This window comes from Heterocephalus glaber, unplaced genomic scaffold, assembly GCF_053883595.1.
Source record: "Heterocephalus glaber isolate CG9 unplaced genomic scaffold, H.glaber_assembly_v1.0 deba00001442, whole genome shotgun sequence".
NCBI lineage: Eukaryota > Metazoa > Chordata > Mammalia > Rodentia > Bathyergidae > Heterocephalus > Heterocephalus glaber.
The window spans coordinates 47,911,594-47,929,328 of record NW_028258296.1 but is presented as its reverse complement, the minus strand read 5'-3'; the positions used below and the strand labels follow the sequence as shown (position 1 = coordinate 47,929,328).

At 40.7% G+C, this 17,735-nt stretch overlaps 1 protein-coding gene across 3 annotated transcripts in view; it reads right to left on the bottom strand.

Annotated features, from left to right (window-relative positions):
* Nucleotides 1–3,982, bottom strand: part of Magi3 (membrane associated guanylate kinase, WW and PDZ domain containing 3) — a 259,223-nt gene extending 255,241 nt beyond the window's left edge. For 2 of the 3 annotated variants that reach the window (XM_004853757.4, XM_013075458.3), the window contains exon 1: nucleotides 3,169–3,982. In XM_004853757.4, the coding sequence (XP_004853814.2) occupies nucleotides 3,169–3,484 (316 nt within the window). In that variant the 5' untranslated portion in view covers nucleotides 3,485–3,982. The remainder of the gene's footprint in view (nucleotides 1–3,168) is intronic. The other variant, XM_087212703.1, reaches the window with a different exon arrangement.
* Between the last annotated feature and the right edge of the window lie 13,753 nt (nucleotides 3,983–17,735).

The following is a 17,735-nucleotide window of genomic DNA, read 5'->3' as shown; positions in this document are numbered from 1 at the left end:
AATGACATCATGTACTGACTACATTAATATATCCATACTTTAATCTCTGGAATACAATCCACATAATTTACAACTGCCAAAATGTATTTAATGATATATTGAGAAGCAATATACTATATAAACCGCCCATTCGTAGTTTAAGGAATTTCAGAACAAAATCAAATACTTGTCTCAATCAGAATAGAAACTGTTTAAGAATATGTTCTGAAGTAAAAATCAAAGAAACTAATGCTGGCCACAGGGCTATATTATGAAATAATTTCACCAGGAGTCCAAAGTTCAACGTCCTTTACTACTGGGAAAATACGAAGTCCAAATTCAAGTGACAATCTTTCTCTCTGGGGAAATATAAATGCACAGGGTCATAATTATGAAACAGGTGACTAGTTAGGTAAAGCAATAGGTGGAACTAAAGTTAACTCTAGAAGCAGGAAAAGTACTGACTGCTAAGTTCTGCATTCATAAAACAAGAAATTCAGTAATTCTCTCAGGAAAAGCTTCTTCAGATTAGGAACCAAATTTTAAAGAGCTTTTTTTCCACTACCCATTAAAAATAACAGAAGAAAGGGGACAAAATTCTGAAGCAAAGCTAAAAACAGTGACTGCTAGAAAGAACTTTCATTAAGTCATCTGGTTGATGACACTGGCGTTGGCTGGACTCCCCTTAGCATCTACTATATCAAATGGAGAAAGCTAAGAGGAATTAGTGCTGCTGCAGCCATATCCTACACTCCAGCTCATCCTTCCACCATGGACTTTATCAGAAGACAACGTGAGAGCACTCCCCATTAAAATTACATCTCACTGTGGTACTTTCTAAATGACACGATATAACTTAACAAAGAGTTACTAATCAAGACAGAATGCTAAGGACACTTTACAATACTTTATTAAATTGAAAAATTCATTTCTCTCACAAAGTTCAGATAAAGAGAAAAGGGTAAGGCAAGTTTTTTTTAAATCTCTTTACTGTGTATTTTCATACTTTTCTAAATGAATCACAACTGCACAGATTCTTTAACTCCTCTGGAGATAATATTTATGCTGTTTTTAATAAACCCAAAGTTCTACAAGTTCTTAATTTCTAATATTTAAAGTTTTTTTTTAACCTGCAAAAATCTTGCTATTTTATAACAAATGTTGCTCTTTAATATAATAAGAGAAATTAAAAATTTTAAATTACAAATTGCTTAGAAATGAGAGTATTAATCTCAGATGGCACAGATATAATGGTATCAATTAGAAATTACTGATGCAGAGAATAGCTCCAAAAAATAAATCATAGCATTTTGACTGTTATTTATGATCACAAAACGTGCTGGAGTGATTAATGTGTTATTTCCATTATTTGGCTGAATATTTAAAATAGGAAAGTGTCTTTGGTTACCAAGAGGACAAAATTTTATTATTATAAAAATGCCAACCATAGTGTAGGACAAGTTTATTCAATTCCATTAATGATTTTGCACACACTCTAAACACTGAAACATTTTCTTAAATTTGATATAAAGATTGAAAAAATGTGTAACATGCAAACCAGACTAATTATCAAAGAGTTATCTCTCTGGTCTTCCAACAGAATCATAATAATTTGGAATACATCAGCTTCCTCATCAACCTATCAGCTTTAAGAGTATTTTTTTTAAGTAAAAGCTGTACTCTCATCCATGTCCCAACTAATCAAAACACAAAGCAATGATGCAGATGTTCTCATCATTCACTGACTCAAGGGAATTTGAACTAAATGGCACTTAGACTAGCAAATATCATCTACACAGTATTTTGTTTATTATATACAGTGGCCACGAGGCTGAATTACAGCCCCCAAAGTCTCTCCTCTTCCCTTCACATATGGCTTTAAAAGTTAGAGCTAAGAAGGAATTTTGCAATTCTCAAAATTATAACAAAAAAGCTGTTTAAAGTCAGCCCGAGTTCTAAAAATTAATCATAGAAATAAAACCTCACATCTTCACACACATAAACGTAGAATTAATATAATAGGCTATACGAAGAAAACGATAAGGCTGTAGGACTGTGTATATCCACAACACAAACACATATGTATATTGTATCACAAACGATCGGTTCCAATTAAGTTCAAGGACTATTCAAGAGACATTTCCAAAGTGAGCTGCTAAGAAAAAAAAAAGTGAGAAAGCATATTAATTTTCCTATAGAATTTTCTGATATTTTGAGGTAAAGGGATGGATCAGGTCACAATTAGGCAGCCCATTATATTTCACTGCACTGTATATTTAGTGGAGCATATTCAGCAAAAACAGTTTGATTTCTAATACTGTGAATATAATTCACTTACGTACATACATCTCCGGATACTGAACCACAGTCCATCAATGCCGAAACGACCAAGAATGTTCTCAACATATGACTACTTACTATATACTATCTGATCTCACTGTGTGCAGTCTGATCAATGCTTTGAAACTAGCAAGAATGCCATAAACGTAAGGTGCTTTCCAGCAGATTTTACTAGCATAAAAGACACTAGGGCAGCAACAGAGGCTCTTTTTTATCTACTACTTCAACAAAATTCTGTAAAATTGAAAGCTTTTACAAAAAAACATTTATTCAGCTAGGCACCTAGGTCTTCCTTCAGAGCGCACCGCGTCACACACCATACACTGTACTCTCACCGGTACCCAGGCACCTGAACCACCCGGACTGACCGAGTTAGGGTGTCAGCTCCGAGGCATCTGCTGCTGTGCAAGAAACACTGAAGCAGCTAAGCCTCCGGGTACACCCGAGTGCCTCGACAGTAAAGACCTTTCTCCCGGTGCCTAAGATGCATCAGACCGTTCCAAAGAGAACGCTGGGATTCTGAGAACCTTCTCCACAAAGGAGAGCAGGAAAGGGCTGGCCTCCTCGAGTAAAAACTCTTGTCTGCGGTGGGAGGCCGAGCTACAAACAGGAAAACCAGCTTCTGGTTGCAATTCGGTGCCAACTCGCAGCGCAGCCGGACGAGCCAGGGCTCAGTTTTCCCATCGTCAAAATGGGAATCACCGGTGTCCCCCCCCCCCGCCTCCCCGGGAATCCAGCACGCCCCAGAGGTCTACGGTTACCCCGACCACAAGCCGCGGGGAGGCGCGGCCGCTCCAGGACGCCCACCCCGGACCTCGCAACCTCGAGACCGAAAGGCAGGGCCCGTACCTGGCTTCACGGTCTTGAGACGGATGGGCTCGCGGAAGTGGCGGATGACAGCCAAGGTGTCCCGGTTGGTGAGCCCGCTGACAGGCGTCCCGTTCACCTCCAACAGCACATCCCCAGGGCTGGGCGCCTTGCCCGAGACGATGCAGCAGGTGCCCCCGCCGGGCTCCTCGCGGAGCCGCCCCAGGTAGGGGAACTCGCCGTGCTCTGCGCCGCCCCGGACCTCGGCGCCCAAGTCGCCTGGGGGCCCGGCCCAGGACACCGCGCACTCTTGCACCTTGCTGAGCCAGTGCTTCTTCTTCTTCAGGGTCTTCGACATCCCGACCCCCGCTGCACCATGGGGCAGACCCCGCGCGGGCGGGCGCGGCCCCCTCTCAGCCTGGGGCCCCGGGCGGCTCACGGCGACCCGACCCCGACCCGCCGGGGGCCCGGCCACCCGAAGCCCGAGACGCCCCTCGGACGCCGCGCCCGCCGCGCTCCCGGGCTGACGGGGCTCCGCGAGGGCCGCCGCAGGGAAGAAAGGGAGCAGGAACGGCCCCGGGCGGGTCCAGCGGGGCTTTCGGGCGGGGTCACCGCCGAGCGCTGGACCCCGGGCTCCGCGCCCGAGCGGCGGGAAAGGCTGAGGCAGGGGGCGGGGAGGTGACGCGGGAAGAGCCGGAACGGGAAAAATCCGTCGGGGGCGCGCACAAGCGCCCGAGACCGGTCGCCGGATCGATCGCGGCCGCTGCGGAGCCGGAGCGCCGAGACCAACGCCTGCCCGAGCTGCCAGGAAACTGCCGCTTTCAAACCCGCCGCAACCTCCTCCTCCTCCCTCTTCCCCTCCCCCCGCCCTCGCCCAGCCCTCACCCAGCCCTCACCCAGAGCCCCGCCCCCTCCCGCCGCGCGGCGCCCGGCGCGCTGCCGTCACCGGGCAGGCGCTTGGGACGAGCCCAGCTCTCAACTCTCTCGCCAGGGATTGGCCCCGGGCGGGCAGAGGGCGGGCCGTCGGCGAGAATTAGTACCAATAATTGGTTGGTGGGAGTGGAGAAGGCGGGCCCTAGAATGACTGAAGTTTAGAGAGGGTGGAAAAAAGAAGTTTGGAGAGTGAGGGAGGGCGGAGGGGAGGGGCCGCAGAGTGGGACAGTCTGCGGGTCGCAGGCCGCGAGAGGCCATCCGTCCTGCCGCTGGAGCCCAGGAAACTCGGATACCAAGTGACCAAACTCCTGGAGGTGGGGGCGTGGCTGTCAAGCCAGGCGGAGACGGGGGCGGAGCCGCGGAGCCTCGGAGCCTGCGGGCACCCAGAGGAGCGGGTGTGCTTTGATTGGAAGACTACGTGCAGAGTCCGGAGCGGCGGCGGGGCTTCTCTGGAGTGGCCCGCGACAGCCGATCGCTTATATTGTGTTAGTGGTTGTTTGTCCATTCTCTCAACATGCTTTTGAACGCCCATTGAGGCAGGGCCTCGAGCCCTTGTTGATGGATGGGTTGATGGATGGTCACATTAGAGTCCTGCGCTTAACTGCTGTGTGACCTCAGGCAAATTAGCCTTTGTGAAACCAAAAGTCCTCAGCTGAAAAGTGAAGATGATTGTACCTATCCGTCCAAGCAGTTGTAAAGAGTACATGAATATATAAAAGATCTGCAGAGTGCCTGGCAGAGGGGTGGATGCTTAACATTTAATAGGTGATGATGACGATGAAAGACAACGACTTTGTGTCAGAAATTGTGCTAGCTACTGGGATTCAAAGACGAAGAAAACACAGGCCCAGCTCTCAGAAAAGTTACAGTCTAGTGGGCAAGACTGTCCAGTAAGCAGATCAGTGGGGGGCGGGGTAGTAGAAGGTGGATTAGGAACTAGCCCAGCTGAGTTGGAGTCCTGGCACGCTACTTACTTGCTGTTTGACCTTGGCCAAATCTCTGCTTCAAGTTTGCTCATCTGTAAAGGAGATGGAAGGAGAAGTAACATCAAGTAAGGGAGACACTAGACCTCTTCCAGCACTAATTTTTCAGCAACTCCTCGTTAAGCTTTTCTCTATGGCCCACACCCGTTCTGCCCTGTCTTTAGAATGTCCTTCGTCCCATTTCTCTTAAAAATCCTACCCATTCTCACCCCAGACACCCTCTCTTCCAGGTAGCCTTTTCTGATTTCTTTGTTTCAAGCGGAAAATGTTTTCTCTAGCTATACTTTGTTTCACTCTGTGAGGTGACATTTATGTTGTCTCCTGTCTCCTTTTGATGGCAGCAGCAAGGCATTATTTATGAGTAACTCCACACAATCTCACCACATCTAAGACAGGACCCAGCTTCCAGAGCTGCCCTGATTTTGGTTCACACCATTGTATTGGTCAGAGTCCTGGCAGGAAACAAATGGCACGGCAGAAAGATGCAGGCAGGGCTTGGGAAACCACAAGGGATGTGTGGAACCCCAAGGCTACTAGCTCCTCCATCTATAGAAGCCAGACTCCTACAGACAGTAGGAGTCTGACAGGCGCCTGTGACCTTAGTCAACACATGCAGTCGGCTTAAGTAATCATCCAGAAAAAAGGCTGGGAGATTTATATCTCACCGCCCTCCTCCATCCTGCAGATGTGACCCCCACGGCCAGATTTGTCTGGAAGTTAGGGCAATGAAGGCTTTTGATGCAATTTATGATAGGCTCGTGGAAGACAGGGACAGTGTATCTGAAAGGGAAAGGAGGAAAGGATGTGGGTTGCTCAGATTTGCCCAAATGTGAGATAATGCTTTTTTATTCGTCCTGAACAGCTATCTGTACTATTGGATTCCGGGATGCAATCCTGATAATCTTTACATAACCTATTTTTGCTATAATTCTTTCCCTGCCTACATTGTATCTGTTAGAATCACTCTGGCTTCAAAGAACAAAGTATCTGACAAACAGTAGTATAAAGCAAAAGGTCATTTATTACATCTTTAACATAAAGTTTAAGTGTGGGTACTTTCAGGGCTACTATAATTGAGTAGCTAGATATCATCAAAGACTAACCTCTTTTCCTGTTTAGTTTCTGCCACCATATGCATATTGGCTTTTGTCTGCAAGCTTGTCACCTCTTAATTACAGTGTGGCTGCCATAGCACCAGATATCACATCCCCAGCAGTCGCTGTATGAAGCAGGAAGCCAGGTTAAGAAAATGCTCCTCCCATTTTTATAAAAGAGAAAAATCTTTCCTAGACTTCTTCCCAGCAGAATCACCTCAGACAAAAAAAAAAAAAAAAATCAGGCACATGTTCACCTCAGACCACTAACAAAAGGAAATGAGATTCCACAGTTCATTAATTTGATCATGGGTCACCCAAACAAAATAGGGGTTCAGTTAGAGAGAAGAAAGGAAGAGTTCTTATTAAATAGGCACCCAACAGTGTCTGTCACATGCCTCAATCACAAATTGTCTCTTGGGCAGAAAACTGCGTTGATTATGAATCTGAACTTTAGTGTCAGGCTGCACACCCTGGCTTTCCTACTTGCTGGCTCTGTGATCCTCTGCTAGCTATTTCATCTCATCTAAACTGTTTCCTCATCCACAAAATGAGTATTATAACAGTCCTTACCTGAGCTATTGTGAAAACTGTATGAGGCTATTTGAGTCAAGTGTAGCATATAGCAAACATTCAACAAATTAGTTTGTTCAAAATTGTAATATTTGTGACATAATATAAGCACATTGTTCATCACTTTTGCAACTCTGTAAGTATTAAAGTCAACCATTTTAGTAAGCTTAGCTTCAGTTTTTTAAATATATTAGAAATAATCTGCCAACCCCAGTGAATTCTAGAAATAATCTAGAAATAATCTGCCAAGCCAGTGAATTGCTTCTAGCAGAACAGTGTTCTAGAAATTACTACCTAGTTAAATTAAAAGGGTCATATTACAAACTTTGTCTTTTATAGTGACAATTAATCAGATTGTATCTATATTTATCACTGCTTCCCAAAACTCATGGTTGGCTTAATAGTTGTGATTTCCATTGTGAAATATCAATAAGTCAAAAATATGGAACCTAGTTTAACAAAAATAACTGAAGACAGTTCAATTTGATGATTCCCAAGATTTATTTGAGCTTTAGAGATAGATAGGCTTTAATATGAAAAATCACATGAGTTAATATTACTTCATCACTTAATAATGTCCAAAGACTAAAAGGAGGCAAGAAGATATCTCCTTTCTTCTCTTCATAGACACCTTCCCCTCTAGGCATTGGTCGAAATTACTCAAATATCTTTTACTAAACCAATCTTTACCATAGGTAATGAAATAACACAATTGCCTATCTAGCCTCACCCCTGGTGTTCAAAAGGGCCTCAATCTCTCATGAACCATAATTGCACAATCACTGAACAAAATTAGATAGGGGGAGTCTCTTGGTATACATGAGGAGCGAAGCTTGACATTTGAGTAAGAAATCCACAGTATCTGCCACAAATATACTGCACTCATTTGATTCTAATTTTTTGTTTTTCTAACAAGGTGGAAAGTTTGAACTTTTTGTGATGTTGTGTTCCTAATGACAGTTAAGTAAATAAAACTTCAAACTGCAAAGCATAAATTTCCACTTTTTCTCACATGACACATGGTTAGTTGCTCTTTTATCCAAAGTGACTCCGATGCTGGTACAGTAATTCACTGAGCCCCTAAAGTATGCCAAAGCAAGAGAAGTACACCAGGAAGTGTTAGATTTCACTAGTTTCTTTCATGCAAACCTGAATCTTTAGTACCAGTCAAAGCATTGATGAAGTCATCCCTGAATACTGAGGTAGGGGTGAGGAGGAGGAAATGGGTAGTAGAAATATTTGCCTTCTATAGAGAATCCAGGAGAATTTATCTTGTTTTCTCCCACAGATTGCTATAATGAAATCATCTTGAATCATTAATGTTCTGATCCACATAATCTTTACTATCTTAGAAAGCATTCAATAAGTGATACATGTAATGTAGTCCAACATTACTAGCCTAGCCAAATTTAGTATTAGCATTCTATTATATCTTTACATCTTTATAGCATTTTTTTAAAATATAGCATTTTTTTTATATATAGCATTTTTATTTACCTAGGCCTCTGGGTGAATTTATATTACAAGGCTAAAAATATGCTCAATGATGAAAGCAATACCATAGGAAATTTGATATCAAACTTATTGTCTAAAATCAGTAAGTATTACTATGTTGTATACATAAACATGCATATTTTTTTTTGCCCATAGGTACATTTACCTGCAAATGACCAAATGAATCCAGCCCAAATTCACAGAACAGGAATGTTAAAAATCAACTGCAGTGCCAACATGTTTTAAAAAGAGAACCTAGTTAACAGTCAGATGTCAAGTTTGTCTCACAAAGAAGAACAAAGAGAGCATTGAATGAAAGAGAAAATACCAAAGGGCCCATCTGGCACATCTTTCATTTTTCAGCTTAGCTACCACCTCCTACCCAAGGCTGGCCTTGATTTCTACAGGTAGATGTATGCATTTCTTCCTTCTTCAGAATCAGTAACATGTTCTTCCTGTGTTTGTGGTTATCTTTCCCAGTAGACCTCCATGTCTCTGAGGACAGATCCCTTTCTCATCTGTGGATTTCCCATTGGGCTGGGTACTTAGTCTTTAGTATAGCTAGCATACATCCTGTCATCCATCCATTCAACAAACATGGAGAGTATGTGTCATGAGCAAGCATGGTCTTAGGTGCTGGTTTATAGCCATGAACAGACTTACAAGGTTCTTCTTTTTATGGGGAAGATGACAGTAAACCTGACATGAGTAAATGATCCAGATAGTTTCAGGTAATAAGAACTATAAATTAAATAGGAGATGAAACTGAATGAAGTGATGGGGTGTTTGGGAGAAGATTCCACTAGATTCAGGGCTTAGAGAAGACTCCACTGAGAAGATGACAGTTGAGCTGAGACCCAAATAGCCAGGAAGAGCAAGCCACAGGACACAGACATTTCAGGCCCACATCAAGACTTGCCTGTGTCTGATGGAGGGAGAGAGAGTGCACCTGTAGCCAAGTGTGGTTATGGAGGAGAGTGTTAGGAAATGAAGTTAGAGAGGAAAGCCAGAGTCAGATCACAGAAAGCCTTTTAAGCCAAAGTGAGGAATCTGAGTTTTATTTCTGAACTGAAATAAGCCCAGTGACACAATCTGGCTGTTTTAGAGCTGATTGTTAAGATTCAGACTACTGTGCTAAGTAAGGAGGACGGAGGTGAGGAGAAGCAGGAAGCTAGGTAGAAACTGTGATATCACTAAAGCCAGCAGATAGAACTTAAACAAATAGGGCACAGGTCTAGAATAGTTAACCTAAAATAAACTTAAAGTCGGGGCCTAAGTGAGTTAACATACCAGAGGGCATGAATAATTAACTTAAAACTGACTATCAGGGCCTAATAAAATACAAGAGACAAAAAACAGGTCCTTAACCAAATGAGAGATCTTTTTAAAAGTAAGATACAAATGGAATAGCTTGCTTTCTAGACCTCTAGGCCCTACCTACAACTAGGAGCATCCCTACTTTCTGTCACATGCTTCAGTCCCAAAAGTTGTATAAAAGGCCAATGGACCTAAACATCTATGGTTTTTCCACTTTATGGAAACCCCTCTCTGACAAGCAGGGAGCCCTTTTCTTTTATTCTTTCTAATAAACACGCATTCAGCCATTCCCCACTGCTTGCTGCTTGCTGTTTTGTCAGCTTCAATCTTCATCATCCCCAAACAAAAACCCATGAGCTAGAGGGATCTGGTTACATCACAATGTACATATTTTGGTTATTATCCATAGTTTCTGCTTATAAGACCCTCCCCAAAGCAAGTCAAGAGAAACTAGTTTCTCTTCACCAAGATGGGTCACTGAAACTAATCTTCCTTTTCCTTTATGTTGTAGAGCTGGCCAAAAATTCTCTAGTAATGAGATGGAAGAAATAAAAGATAGGTAGAAAGGAGTCAGAGGAATAACTAAAATTGTACTTTTAAGAAGACTGCAACTTCCAGGACTCAGCCGAAGTTACCCAAGGCCATCCATATCAGCCTTCCCTGTGTTCATTTAGGATGCTTACCTTTCAGACCCATCATATCCAAAATTACTCAGGAATACTGAGAAAGTATAGACCAGGAATTTGATCCTAAAATGAAAAGGTTGAGAGAATCTAAAGAATCTTTAAGTTATCTATTCAAAAAAACAAACATACAAAAAACTGGGTCCATACCCGTTGAATGGGCTACTGCCCTTCTAGAGGCCTGGCAACCATTCCTCGGGACTTCTAGTCCCTCAAGAGAAACATAAATGTTCCCTGTTCCAGGAAATAAGCACCTCTCTCTCAAGAGCCTGCACTCCATTTCTCTGAGTGTGTACTTTTTAATTTCTGCCCGGTAGAACTCTCCCTGTACCTCTGATGCATCCTGAAAATTTTTTTTCTGCAACTGGAGTCAGCGAACCTGCAAACTTATTCTATAAGAAGGGTGGGTTAGGTTGCTTATGTCAGCTACAGGAACCTCCTCAGACCCTGTCCAGTGACAGTAAGACCCCAATTTCAGAAGGGTTCCTTTCTCATCCCTGGGAGGAACACTGCACAGATGGGCCTTGCTGGGATTCCCACTCCATCTCTTACCATTAGGCCATGCTGTGTCCGGTCAACTTTTTACATGGGGGTCCAAGCTTCAGTTATGCCCAGGCAGTGAAGTATCCATATAACCCCAAAGACTTTTTGGGCAGCTGAACATGTGCAGGTCCCCGGGGGGTAGCACACTCAGAGAGGGCTTGGCGCACTGTGCCCCTTCCTCTTAACCTCATCCTAGGTATCCCTTCATCAGTGTACTTTGTAAGATCCTGTATAATAAACCAGTAAACATACAAAAGTGTTTTTCTGAGTTCTGTGACCCACTGGAGCAAACTCGTTGAACTGGAGGAGTGGGTTTAGAGAACTCAGATTTATAGCTGATCAATCAGAAGCACAGATAAAACTACCTGGGGCATCTAAGGGGTGGCGAAATCTGTAAGATTGAGCCTCCACCTGTGGGAGCTGACACTAAGACGATGTCAGAATTAGATTAAATTAGGAGACATCCAGCTGGTGTCCGTTGCAGAATTAATTGATTGGTTGGGGTGAAGGAGAAACCCCCCTCCAATTTGGGAGTCAGAAGTGATCTGTGTTGTGAAAATGTAAAAAAGAGACTGAGTCTGAGTTTGAGGTGGTTTTTTCTTTTATATCATCAGAGAAACCCAGAACAGGAATCCATTGTAAGATGACAGTAGCTTGGACCAGGGTAGAAAGAACAGAGATGAAAATTTGTTGAATGTACTGTGGAAATCAGAAATTATGGCTTTAATTTCTTTCACTGATCACAGTTAAGGAAATATAAGTTACAACTGCATTTAATAAGCTTTGTGGAATATAATTGCTTTGTTGAAATGTCCCTTCCCAGAAAGACAAAAAAGAAGAGATTAGGAAATAAAAAGTGAGGGAAAGTTCTTAATTAAGTTTAAATTTATACAGGTTCTTTCTTTTATTACATTTATTGAGGAAAGCTTCCAAAAAATATAATGTTAGTATCAAGGTCCTTGTTTAATTTCTTAAGAAAGTAACATACACTCAATGCATATGATGTTTGTGAAGCATTTATCATTCCTTTAATCTACAGAATTTATTTGTAGAATATGTCTCTTAAATTATAAAGGAACTCACAAACTTTGTTTAAAAGAACTCTACCACCACCTACAATCTCTTAGGTTCTTTGACTATTAAACTTCAGACCCTTGAGTCTTATTTTCTCTCTGCAGAATGGAAGCAAATAAGCAGTGGCTTAGCAGATATTGAAATAAAGCACAATGTGAGACTACTGTTCTTCAGAAAGAAAATTCTCACTTACTTGGCCAGCTTAGTTATAGCACTTCCAAACACACTCCCAAACTTCACAGTAAAGCTGATAGGAGGAACACACCTAGAATCCCCGATACTTAGGAGGCTGAAGCAGAAGGATCACAAGTTTCAGTCTGGGTAGCTTAGCAAGACTCAGTCTCAAAGTTTTAAAAAATTAGGGCCGGGGATTTAGCTCAGTGGTTCCACCGCCTGCCTCACAAGCGCAAGGACCTGAGTTCAATCCCTGGTACCAAAACAAAAAAAAGTTTTAAAAAATTAAAAGGGCAGGGGATATAGCTTAGAGGTAGAGGGCCCCTGTGTTCAATCTCCAGTACCACACACACAAAAAAAAAAAAAAATTGATTGAAATACAACACATGAGCTTAAGACAAATACCTTATTCAAAGACAGGGTACTGTAGCCTTTCTTATACTTACTATAATGTCAAAGTAATATTTATATTTGCCTTTGTTAGAAAATGGAGATTCAAAAGAAAATATACAGCCAACAGATGTATGAAAAATGACAAACATCTCTAATAATCGGGGAAATGCAAATTAAAACCACAAGGAGAGACACCACCTCACACCTGTCAGAATGACTATTACCAAAACAGATAAAAGATATCAAGTGTTGACAAGAACGAAAAGGGAACCCTTGACACTGCCAATGGGAATGTAAGTTAATACAATCATTGTGGGAAGCAGTATGGATGTTCCTCCAAAACCTAAAAAACAGAACTAATATACAATCCAGCAGTTCTACTTCTGAGCTCTACTCAAAGGATTTGAATCTAATATGGGGGTGAACATCAACCTAAGTGTCCATCAACAGATAAATAGATAAAAAAAAATACAGTATATGTAAATACAATGAGGAACTACCCAGCCTTAAAAGAGATTTAAAGGCTGCCATTTGTGAGAGAAGGAAGGAACTCCCAGGCTGTGAGGAAAATACATTTCTATCTTATAACCCACCCAGTCTATGGTATTTTGTTATAGTAGCCTGAATTAAGACACAAAGTCTCTCCGTTGTCTCCCCATTTCACTCAGAGAGTAAAAGCTCTTATTCCTACAATGACCAACAGACCCTATGTAATGTGAACCATTCTCATCCCCTCTACATCACTGGATTACTGCTCAGACCTAATTTTTTTACTGCTCCACCTTCCCACTTGACCCCACCCCAGCCGCACTGGCTGCCTCACAATCTTTCCTACATGCCAATCATACTTCTGCCTAAACTCTCTGTCTGGAGAGCTCTGCCCCAGATGTCTGCACGGCTCATTCCTTTGCCTCTAATTCTTTGCTCAAGCATCCCTTTCTCAATAGACTCTACTCTGACCTTCTTAGTCCGAAATGTAGTATCTCCCAACTCCTCACTTTCCTTACCCTGCTCTGCCTTTCTTTCCCTTCTCCAAAGCATTTCTCACTTTTTAATGTACTCTACAATTTACTTATTGTGTCTGTTATTTTTTGGTCTGTCCCTACACAGACTGTAAGTTACAGAGGGCAGGAATCTTTGTTTTGTCCACTGACTTCTCCCTAATGCCTAAAAGGCAGCCTAACTCTTAGTAGGATCTCAATAAGTGCTCATTCACTCAAGTGCTTTCTCTTCAAACTTCTTTCAGATACATAACTAAACTAGGTAACTTTATCTTCAAAATAATTTAAAAATAATTCCATCTGTAATAATCCTGTGAGGTACCTGTCATCATATTCCTACCAGAGCAAGTTTATATATGCACTCGGAAGTTTCTCAAGATTCTCAGTCATAATGAACTCAGTTAATTTTGCTTCACATATAGCTTCCTTTCATATACTATAATGGTCATTCTAATATAGTTTTACATCAGAACAAAACATTAGAAAATTTAGGTTATCAAACAGTACTCTTTACTGCAACTTCATTAGAATATTTAAAATCAAAAGGACTACGTATTATCAAAACTCTCATGCACTACTAATAAAGAATGTAAATTGGTTCAACCACTTTAGTAAACCAGCAGTTTCTACTAGAGTTAGCATCTGTATATTCTGTGATCCATTAATTCTAATACTGGGTATATAGCCAACAGGAATGCATACTTAATGTGTTCCAAAAGATCTATACAAGAATTATTCATAATAGCCTGAAACTGGAAACAATTCAAATATCCATTAAAATTAGAATAGTTACATAAATCTTGGAACAATGTTACAATAAAATACTATACTATAGGACAATGTAAGAAAAAACTATTCTGCACACAACAAAATGGATGAACATCACAGTCATAATTTTAAGCAAGCCAGACACAAAATACTTACTATGTGATTCCATTGACATAGATTTCAAGAATGGAAAAAACTAATGTATAGTGATTGAGGTCAGAATAATGATTACCTTTGAGGGAGTATTGACTGCAAGGGACACGAGGGACCTTCTAGATTCCCGGCAGTGCTCTACATCTACATCCGGGTAGTATTTACAAAGGTGTAAACAGATATGGGAATTAATCCGGTATATGCTTGAGATTACACACTTTATCATGTAACACACACAATTTTTAATAGTTTTTAATCAGTGAAGAAATGCTAGATTAAATGATTAAAGAACACCTGCTTAGCCAGCTAAAATTTTTCTTAATTATTGATCCTACCATATTTCTTATTTAAAAATCAATTTCAGATGAAATACTTAAAAGTTTGAAAATGTAACGCCACCTGCCTCACAAGCGCAAGGACCCAAGTTCGATCCCCGGTACCAAAACAAAACAAAGAAAAACAAAAAAATGTGGGCTGGGGATGTATCTCAGTAATAGAATGCTTGCCTAGCATGTATGAGGCTCTGTGTTCTATCTCCAGCACCACACAAATAAAAGAATAATACACAGTAAAATTATTTACAATATTAAAGGTAAGAGGTTTTTTTTATCAAGACACACAGCACACAATAGACTTCAAGAAAAGAATGTTAAATTTGATTCCAATATATATATATATATATACACACACAGAACAATTATAAGCAAAATTTTAAAATAAGTTATAATCTTAGAAACTTTATAATGTATGTTAACAAAGATAAATTTCCTTCTTACGCAAAGAGCTCATAAATCAATAAGAAAAACTAAAATAATTCATTTGAAAGAATCTAAGTGAAATTATAGAAAAAAATGATTTTAAACATGAAAAATGTTTATAAAACAATAAAATTCCATTTTTCAGATTATCAAGATTGGGCCAGGGATTTAGCTCAGTGGTTTTGCTGCCTGCTGCGCAAGCACAAGGACCTGAGTTCAATCCCCAGTACCAAAAAAAAAAATACAGATTATCAAGATTATGTGCTTTTACTAGATTATCAAGAATCAAATAATTTGATAATATACTTTGCTGCTGAGACAAGACTGTAAGTTGGTATATTTCTTTGACAGTTAATGTGTAGCATCAGAATTTTAAAATTTTCAATGAAGTTCCACTAGCAGGAGTTTTCAAAGACTTGTTCACTGGCATGCATACTTCAGCATGGTGGAAAGCATAAAACATCCAGAACAGATGCTGGTGAGTTGCATTATAATATATATATTCAATAAACTATTGTGCAGAATGAGCTAGAGCTTCATATGCTGATGTGAAAAGATTCCTCAAAATTTAAAGATACAGAACTATTGGCTCCCACTTGGGGCAGAAGAGGAGGAAGTAGAATAAGAAGGAGAAGAAGTTGGTAAGGAGAAGGTGGAGGTGGGAGAAAAAGAAAAAAGAATCAAGACCTCCACTTCCACATGCCCCACATCACCTAGCCTGATGCCTTACACATAATATTCCAAATAAATAAAACTACTCCACCAGTCCTGAGTCTTATCTAGGTAACAGTTAAATAGTTTCAACTCAGATTAATCTTTGAAAAGCAGACACCTTGGGGCATGAAATGCTCAGGCTAGGGAATTTTCTGGTTCTTGGAGGTAGTCTATACTGGTAAGAAATTAAAGTATTAACTTTAGAGGAGATGAAGGGTAAATCAAAATTGATGGAAAAACACTATCACACCAAAACAGCATGCCACCTACCTGAAGCTAAGGATGGATGAGTTTAAATTACTAGGACAAGTCCTATTAATAGACATATCATCAATATGGGCTTTTGGAGAGATTTGGGGACTTAGCAAATTGGGTTGACTTGCAGAAGAGGTTCTAACCCACGTTGATCTTGATCTAGGGAGATAATCTGTACCAAAAGGAAGTTGTTTTAAAGTGCATCTGAACAAAGTTTTATTAAATACTAATAGAGCAACAGCCAATGTACATAAGCAGTGAGACTTGGGAAATTACCAGGAATTAAATTTTGAAAAAAATTTTTTTGAATATACTAGTGTCAAGTTGGCTCATTTTTAGAAATTTGCTAAACATAAATATCAAGGAAAATATTAATGTATTGTAAGATTCTTTCCAGTTGTAAAAACATCTAATTATCTAAACAGTTCATGGATAGAATTCCTAACATTTAGAAACGATGGAGTTGCATTTTTTAAAAAATTAATTTTATTGGTACATTTTAGGTATACAATATAATGACATTCATCATTGGAAATTTGCACCTTTACATCATCTCTCTTGGTTCTTATTATTTCCCCATTCCCCTGCCCTCCCTTCAACCCCTCCATCCCTCCCTATCTACAAAGACTTTGTTTCCATTTTTTCATTTTCTCATATTAATTCCATTCCCTTCTTTCCTTTCCCCTACCCCTTCCACTTCCCCTTTTCTTTCTATTTCACATTATCTATTATATCTTTTAGTCCTTATTTACACTTTCAGTTTCTCACACTAGAGAAACTATTTGGTATTTACACATGTGTGTCCTATTTATTTCACTTAAGAGTATTGCCTCAATGTGCATCCATTTAGCTATAAATGTCTCTAATTTCTCATTTTTTATGGCTGAGTAGTACTCCATTTTATTAAAAAAAAAACCCACATTGTCTTTATCCAGTCTCCAGTTGATGGGCATTTGGGCTGTTTCCAAGTTTTAGCTATTACAAACTGTGCTGCTATGAACATGGGTGCACATATATCACTGTAGTATGATTCCTTTAATTCTTTGGGGAAGATACCCAGCAGGGGAATAACTGGGTCAAATGGGACTTCCAGTCCTAGTTCTTTGAGTTATCTCCATACTGATTTCCACAGTGGTTGCACCAGCCTACACTCCCACCAGCAGTGGAGCAGGGTTTCTCTTTCCCCACAGCCCTGTCAGCGTTTATTATTGGTTGATTTCATGATAGCAGCCATTCTTTCTGGGGAGAGGTGGAATCTCAGCATTGCTTTCATTTGAGTTGCACTTGTTATAACCAAAATTACAACAGTGGCAGATGTAGAGAGCGGTGAAGGCAGCGAAGTGAACAAAGGACAAGTTATTCAAGGGGCCCAAACTACCAGTTCTGGAAGAGTGTGGTACCCAAACCTTCGGGGAGCCTCCTGGTCCCTGTACTGAGCTAACCAAGAAGCCTGCTATTGCTGTTCCCATCAGCAGGAGCAGAAACCAGTATGGTAGAAGCCTTGTGACCCATGGAGGCAGGTTCCCCCACCTTTTTCTCTGTGTCCAAGTCATCCCCTACAGGCTGAAATGCATGCTCTTGATTTCTTTCCGCGGACCTCAGCAAGATCCTTATATAACAGTTTGGCCTTTTCACAAAAATGAGGCTCTGTGCTGGGACAAGTTGCTAGCTGTATCAAGAATTCTAAATGTTGAAATCT